The sequence below is a fragment of the Passer montanus genome, unplaced genomic scaffold (genome assembly GCF_014805655.1).
Source record: "Passer montanus isolate IOZ18808 unplaced genomic scaffold, ASM1480565v1 scaffold50, whole genome shotgun sequence".
NCBI lineage: Eukaryota > Metazoa > Chordata > Aves > Passeriformes > Passeridae > Passer > Passer montanus.
Genome location: NW_024369930.1, coordinates 1,782,597 through 1,791,065, shown reverse-complemented (window position 1 = coordinate 1,791,065; position 8,469 = coordinate 1,782,597). Strand labels below are relative to the sequence as shown.

At 37.5% G+C, this 8,469-nt stretch overlaps 1 protein-coding gene across 2 annotated transcripts in view; it reads right to left on the bottom strand.

The window, feature by feature from the left end:
• Nucleotides 1-874: 874 nt before the first annotated feature.
• SEMA3E (semaphorin 3E) overlaps nucleotides 875-8,469 on the bottom strand; it is a 131,554-nt gene continuing 123,959 nt past the window's right edge. For both annotated transcript variants that reach the window (XM_039723795.1, XM_039723796.1), the window contains exons 16-18: nucleotides 4,527-4,594; nucleotides 2,908-3,047; nucleotides 875-1,329 (exon numbers count right to left, since the gene is read on the bottom strand). In XM_039723795.1, coding sequence (XP_039579729.1) covers nucleotides 877-1,329; nucleotides 2,908-3,047; nucleotides 4,527-4,594 — 661 coding nt within the window. In that variant the 3' untranslated portion in view covers nucleotides 875-876. The remainder of the gene's footprint in view (nucleotides 1,330-2,907; nucleotides 3,048-4,526; nucleotides 4,595-8,469) is intronic.

The window sequence follows — 8,469 nt, the reverse complement described above, 5'->3', positions numbered from 1 at the left end:
TAAAAGCAAGCCAGCTGGGGATCTTGGTAATACTTCTTTGCTTATACATCTTTCTTAAAAAAAGTAATTTAAATATCGTGTTTCGCTTTCTTTAGCCACAAGAGGGCGATCCCTTAATTCGTGTCCACTAAGGCAATGTACAGACACAAGATGGACTCGTTTTCTATCGAAACCATTATTTCAGCTTTTTATGTAGATAAATTGATTAATTTAATTCTGTCTGTGTTCTCAGCATGCATGTGGCTTACATGAAATTACTAGGCAATATTATTTAGCTGTGGGTGCACACTGCGCTTCAGAAATGGCTGATACCGAAAAAAAAAAGGTGGGAAGTAAATAGGATTTCCCTTCATTATCTTTAGAAGTAGCAGTACACTGTATTAACACAACTCATTCTCAGTGATGAACTCAGACCGGTCACAATCAAAAGGAATAAGATCTCAAGACGTGCTGCTTTCAGAAGTATGAGAAATTTGTGAAACAAAGAAAATATATCCCTTGTACTTTTCATCCACTTGTGAATGTTTAGCTATTTGAATTTGTTAAATATGCCATCATGTGCAACAATATACAGCGCAAGCACAATCCACACAGGAAACTGATTCAAGCACTCAAAACCTGAAGATTGTCACGTCCTCCCTAATGCAAAACTCTGATTGCATTTACTTACTTAGAACCAGATAGTTGGGAAGATTTTGTTTAAAATGCTTCTAAACAGTCATCATGAGTGTACAATATAACTTACCATAGCATTTTTGTTTTCAGTCCCAATATTTTACATATATAAACCTGTGAAATTTACTCAAACCAAGACTGATTTCTCCCTCTTAAGTCCAAATAAAATTTTGCTCAGAAACAGAGGATGGATTTTTTCCATCAAGAGTCAGCTATGTTCCTGGGCAGCCGGTAATGCTCTGGCCTGATCCTTGCCTTCTTCTCCTGAGGGCTGGCATATTTCCACTTGGATGGAGACATTTTCAGCTTTTTTCTCTTCTTATCTGTACACCACACTTTTTCACAATATTCTTCCACCCTCTGGAAGTTGCTGTAACCTATCAGTTGAAGAAATTCCTTATACCATGGCTTTGAAGCCTGAGGTATACTGCTCTGCATTGGGCATGGCATTTTGTGAGGGATCTCCTCCTCATAGTCTTTATTGAACATTTCGTCTACACGTTCCTCCTCAACTATTTCCAGGGTGATTTTCCTGACAGTGTGAACAATGCTGTGTTCCACTGTCTGACAAAAATAAGTCCCTGCATCCAGTCGATGCAGCTTCAGGAATAAAAGGCCAAGGTCCATTTTTATTATTCTATCATCGGTCTTCACCTGAAAAAAAACCCATAAAATGCAATTATAGAACACAGGCCTTTGGTATTACATTAAACCAATTCAATTATTTTTGAACTATATTTTAATGACTGTAATATTCAATTTTGAGAGGAAGATTAGAGATCGACAAATTTTTAATTCAGAGTGTTTTTGTAATATTAAATAAAAAATATTTACTTGAAGTAAAGAAGAGATTGAGTTGTAAATGGAGAACAATCTAAAGAACCTGGGAAGCATGGAAGAACATATAGTGAAGCAGACAGATCCATGTTTTAATTGCAAAGGGAAATAAGTTAGAAACATTCAAATAATCTACAGGATGGAAGAAAAAAAGGGCATTTGCCAGCTGACCTTTGATAAGGATCCCTATGAATTCTCCTACAGACTGGTATGTTTTTGAGGAGACGTTCATAAAAGTATTTTCATATCTAACTGCAGGACCATTGTGATCTTAAAGCCTCAGTTCTGAGTCTGCTGTTTGAGTTCCTCCTACACCTCCTGAGGGCTACAGTAATGTTCCTGATACATTCACAGATGTTGGCAAGCAGGGAGCACTGAGCTGTCTAATCAAGCAGCAGGACTGGCCAGGAAATGGTATCCCCAGCTTTTCATTTAACAGTAAGGTGATGAATTTAAGCAGAGGTATTGAGTGATGAAGGGATCAAAAGCATCCCTAAAGTGAATGAATTCAGGACCTGGCAGTACTGAGGGAGGAGGCACTGGATGAGAGCTGGCCATGTCCACTTGTAGAAAACCAACTGTATCCTGTGCTGTGTAACAAGAAGTGCGGCTAACAGGTCAAGGGAGGTGATTCTCTCCCTCCACTCTGCTCTGGTTAGCCCCCACCTGGAGGGCTGCATCCAGCTCTGGGGATCCTCAGAACAAGGCAGACATGGACCTGTTAGAGTGGGACTGGAGGAGGGTCACAAAAATGAAGAGAGGAATGGGGCACTTCGCCTACGAAGAAAGAGAGAGCTGGGGTTGCTCAGCCTAGAGGAGAGGAGGTTCTAGAGCTTATTTTGACCTTTCAGTACTTAAAAGGGGCTTATAAGAAAGATGGGGATATTTTTACCAGGCCCTATAGTGACATATCTACACTGCAGTGATAGCTACATTGATGTGTATCAGAGAGGTATTGAGGAATAAACATGATAGCACTTATGAAGCACTTTCATATGGTAAAATACACATAAAAGTGGCAGAAAATCCACCAATTCTCATTTGTAAAAAATTTTGTAATAAATGGGTGAGGCAGCAACAATGAATAGAAGTTAAGTTAGATTAACACTGGAAATAATACATACACATTTCTTCCCTGCAAAAACATACCAAGAAAAATTATGGATTTTCTTTTGTTTTGAGATCTTAGCTTCACTACATGTCTAACATCTGCATTCAAGATGTTGAATGCAGTGAAATTCTCAGGTCTATTAATTCAAGAGACCAGATGAACATAGTGATTTTCCCTGACACCTGTATACATTCCAGCAACTGGTGGCAGAAATTCAGTGAAGATGTAATGTTCCTAACAATGGGCTCTTTTATTGAAAAAAGTTAGTCTATAGGAATATTTACCTCTTCCTTCTTAGTTTCATGTGCTCGCTGGACAAACCAGATGACTTTTGCTTGTAAGGTCCGAGGGGTGCACTCCAGAAGAGTGCTGTTGTACTCTATTCCATAAACAAGTCGCTCCTCAGTCTTCTCCAGAACTTCACCTGAAAGGAAAATAAATGTTTAAAAAAAGTCTTCCTGCAAGTACTTGCTACACTCCATGTTCAGGGTATTTTTACATTTAGGAGTGAAGCTTAATTCAGATCCAACCAGACAGTGACTGGAAAGTAATGTCTAAGGAAGATCTGACCTGCTAAATTAATTTCCCCATTATCCCAGGCTTTCACAGCATCTGACCAAATTGTGCCGTGACTCACCCAAGATTACAGAGAAACAGATCTCAGCCTTTCACACTGCTAATTGCTTGTGCCTGTTTCTTATGAATAGTTAATTTCATTTTCACTCAGTGAAACAGGAGGATTCGAAACATGTTTAAATATGATTTTAAAAATTCAATTTTTTTAGGGATAATTACAGCACATAACTGTTTGCAGAATGACACTATAAATACTCTAACCAATGTTATACATATTCAAGGTATACATCTATTAACTGAATGTACAGTTTGGGCCCAATGGTGCTACTAAAAACAAAATGAATGAATTAAATCAATATTTACTTCTGGTTTTCAATCCAACAAAACATCTGAAGGACGATAAACTAGTTACACTGGACAAAATCAACTGCTTCATTAATGAAATAATTTTATTCCATAACAGTGAGAAAGATTCTTGAGCCCAAATAGCTTTATATCCTAAAACAATACACTGTTTTATATAATTGTGATTTCTCTGTTGTATTTCAAACTTGTGGAAGAATTAGCACTTAATATTGGAATATACTTTTCCAAAATGTACAATATCCTCCAATGGATTTCAATTCTTCAATTTTAATAAAGTTTTCTCTAATAAAAATACATATATGTAAATATTTAAAACAGTGTTTCTCTGGATATCATTCTAGAATAAACTTTTATGCTTTATTTTTTTCTTCTATAAATGTGTTGCATATTATTCTGCAAAATACAGAGCATTTCCATGCAATTGTTTTCTTTCTGTTTTTCTATTCCCAATACCCATGTTTGAAATCCTCACTTTCCAAGGTGTGGATAACAGTATTATATCTTATATTTTTTAAGAGAAAACTTAATCATAAATGTCACTGCTCATGCCTATTCTTAAATTCTAAGACTATTTCATACATATTTCAGCAACTCCATTGTTTCTTATCCCTGCCTCACTGCCTCATCTTTCTGCTTTTTCTTTTTTTTTTTTTGCTTTTTTTTTTTTTTCTTTCTCTGTTGGGAGCCATTGGGATGCATCCTCTCATCTCTAGTCTCAATGTCAGTGCTGCAGCACCTCATGAACATTTTGGGATGCACCTGACCTGCCATGAGACAGCCACCCTTAGACCTGGATGACAGGGGCTCAGCCCCATGGCTCTTACAACATGACAGGAACAAGCCAGAGAAAACCAGCAGGTGAGATCACGGTCTGGCTCGTGCTCTTGGCAAGCTCTGTGCTGGCTGTTCCAGCCCTTTACAAGCATCTGTAAGTGAATGCTTGTATGAGTGAATATATTACCAATGAACTGTTGGCCAAAGCACTGCTGCGCTGCATTCCCGTGCCGAACGTCTTGTCTGCGGAAACGTCTGGAGGGGAAAAAGTGGGAATATTTGAAAGAACATTTTTTGCTTACATGTGGTTAGGCTTATGCTAAACTAGCCTTCATTAAAAACTTAAGGAGTTAAACATTGATTGCTAACAATTTACCATTGTTGTGAGAAGTGCTCACCTATAAATCAGTATTTTCTCTCTACTCAGCCTACTGGGAATTATATGTCTGGAAAAAAGAAACATGCTTCTCTGGAGAAGAGGTACAATTATGTGGCCATTTTATATATAACTATACTAATGTTATAAATACAAAAAAAGATCCTTTGAGCTGACTAGGTAACATTCAGTCATAGGAACCTTTAGCCTGTCTTTGGGCTCTCTCTCCAAAAAGGAAGGAAATTTTTGGTTTTTGATTCAGCACAGTTTCCCATGTATGTGAATGGTACTTCTTTTATCCTTTACTCTCATGGTTTTTTCTTTTTTTTTCCTTCACTTGAGAATCTCAATGTGTGGAAGAAATACTTTATTTTATTTCACCTTTGTACCAGACAGTTACTGAGCTCATTTTTCTCAACCAGGAAATATACACATTCATGAATGCCCATACCTAGAAAGTGAACTGGTGGAAGAACAACTGGGGTCAGAACATGTAAGCCCTGTTTTTGACCTGGAAAAAAAACAAGCCCTTTTGAAACTAAAATCATTCTGACTTTTGAGGTTTGAGGTTTTTTATTTCATTTATAGAGAAAAAAAAAAGTTAAAACCATTATTATATGGTGCCTTCTCAGAAGAATTGTGCCTTCATATAGCATTTATTTTCTTTGAGTGTCTTGATAAATAAAATTAAGATTGTTTACTTGGGAAATAAAAGAATCTATTGGAATTCTGTATCTTGTTACATTACTATGTCTAACAACCTCAAACGTAGTTTTTTCTAAGGATACTGTTTCTACATTTGCATAAAGAGTAATTCTATACAGCATTGCCAATGCTATACATAACAGATTAACAGAAGAAATATGCAGTGCAGCAAATCTTACACAGTAGGTATGTGTACAATATAAATTATGTTAGAAACAAAGCCAAAGAATTCTGTTATTCTTTGGATTTTCTAGTGAAATAAGGTTATTCTCCAGTTCTATGTGCACCCAAAAGATAAAATTTTAATTTGTCACAAATTGAATTTACTGAAACTATTTAGATTTACACCATCTAAAAGTCTTGTCCATGGATGTTACTCATTTCATTTTCAATCTGGCTGTAGACAGTGATTATTTTCTGAGTTCTGTCACTCGTATGAACTCCTGATCCAGAGTTCTTGGTGGACCAAGATTAACCTCCATTGATATTCAGCGAAGAGCCAGTGTTTTTCCATTGTTGTTTCAGGGGAATCTGGAAATTCAGTGAAGACTGCATCGTGCTTTCAGGGAGAAATGTTATCAACACTTGCATCTTATTAAAGAAAAACAGAGGTAGCAACTGGGCCTTCTTCTGCCCTGGGTGTTGTCATTGCCATGTGTAGTGTCAGTGCTGACAAATGTCACCAGGTTTGAAAGTCTGTTGGGTGTGTAGATTACTCAGAAGAGACATTCTCCTGCACAAATATACATAAACACTATAGGATATGCATTAGCCTTTAAAAAAAAACAAACAAGAAAATCCTGCTGCTGTCAGGTCCAACAGCTCTATCTAGCAGGAATTGGTAGCAAACATGTTCTGCTTACTCATCAGTTCTTTAAGGTCACTGTAAAGCTAAAAAAATCCTAGTTCTGTAAGACAGGATTATTTCTCCAGTTGTCAGAACCATTAAAGAAAGAAATGTTTGTTTGATGGAATTTACTATTGCAACTGTGAAGGCTGGGGAAGATACAGCACCTTCACTTACTATTTTCAGTGCCTTCACTTACTATTTTCTGAAATAGAAGGAAAAAGTGGAGAGAGGTGCTGAAAGGGAGATGCTGGGAGATAAACTCGTTTCACAAATACTGACATTAGCGTGGTATTATATTTTTTTCTTAGAAATTATTTTACTCAGAATAATAGAGTATCAGACAATCCCTGAGATAAATTACTGTAAGGAACAATTTTCAGTGATTAAAAAATGTACTGAATTTCAGGAAGTATCTTTTGCAATCTGTAATTTCATTGATTTAGATTTCAGCCCTTAACTCTGTGCTTTCAAGAACCTAGTAAAAATGATCTGCAAGAAAGCAATACAGTCATCATCATCATCGTCATCATCATTACCATCACCATAATTTTAATTTTTCTTTATTATTTCCCAGGAATGTATGAGGCAAAATCAAAAGTGTTGTGAAGAAAAGGCACTACTCAAGTTTGCATAAGTAAATCAGGAGACTGCGTTCCTGCTGGTGGAGTGGTGATGGAGAAAGAAGACGGAGAGGAAGAGGAGGCAGAAGAGAGACTGTCAGCTTCTAAAAATTAGTTATAGAATCACACAATGCATACTCAAGTTCAAAGACATTTTTAAAATACTTCAGACCTTTTTCAGCCTGGATGGTGAGCTGGTACAGCAAAGAATCTCACTTGTGAATTTGGTGCTTGTTTAGATAAAAATTGAAACTGCCTAAATACAGATTGCAGAGCTAATAGTGAACTAAAGCATTTAAGTCCTGGACCTCGGCTTTCTCAAGTGTGCTTCACAAAATTTGAATGCAATAGAAATTCCTTCTGCCATCTGAGGTATTTGCAGTATTCAGGAGCCATACACCTGTAATTACCATGGAATTGTTCTTTGCTGTGCTGTGCTGCCAACATCAAGATATGGACTCAGTTTTTATTTTTCCTTAAATAAATCCCATATTTAATTAGTTATCCAGGATATACATGTACAAGGAGTTATAGACTTTCACAACTTAAAAAATCAATACCAGATGCCAAGCATAAGGGTTTTATATTTATGCTTCACTTCTCTCTAAATCTGTTACATGACTTAGTTCACAGATTTCTATTTAATGTTACTCTAAACACTTGCTGTACCTTGGAGGCATGAGGATCTAAAGCAGACAGTATTTGGATCAAAGTGGGGAGGACACATTGTACATCCCTGCCCAAATTCAATTCCTCACCAGTAGGACTGGAATTAAAAGGAGAGCTTTGAGCAGAGCCCTTACCCACTACCAGCACTGCTCTTACAGATAAAAAGTCTACATAAATGTACAGATTGAAGGACAAATTTGAGCAGAGACTGGTGGTACTAAGGTCAGCTCAAGTGTGTTATAATGTAAGGCACAACTCCATGACTCCAATAAAGGGACAGGTATCAGGGACAGGAGAAAAAAGGGGCTTTCCAATGCCCCTTGCACTCACATTACTTGTATTACCATGTACAGCTTCAGCAGAAATCTGGAGCCTTGAGACAAGGCCATACTAAGACATGAATGTTCTGGGATGTGGCATTAATTAAATTAAAAGCCATAGCAGGGTTATCAACTAATCAGTGCTACTTGGTATCAAAGAACTCCACACTGTCTGCCAGGACCTGCTTTGTCCTCCAGTACTCTTCACATGGCACCTAACAGGAAGCAGCCTAAAACAGCTTCCATACACATGTCCCTAGTACCTCTCCTCTCCCTGCCTCTCCATGTACCACACAGTTAGTGTAAGGCCTGAAATTTAAAATGCTCTGAGCTTCAGCTGTGACCTAAAGTGAACAAAGCAAATGCCATTCATGCCTCTCAACACTGTTAGTTTTGCCGGCTGTTCCCTAAACTCTGATACGGAAAACAAGTTTTGCAGACTTCAAGAACATTCAATTGAGTGCAAATCCCTTCTCCACTGCTACAGTGCTTATCTTAAGAGAAGGAGGGAGATAGCAGCAGTATTTTCTTCTTTTAGAGGCTGACCTGCTGAATGTTGGGGAAATAAGGCTCAGGAAAGTGCCTGGGTG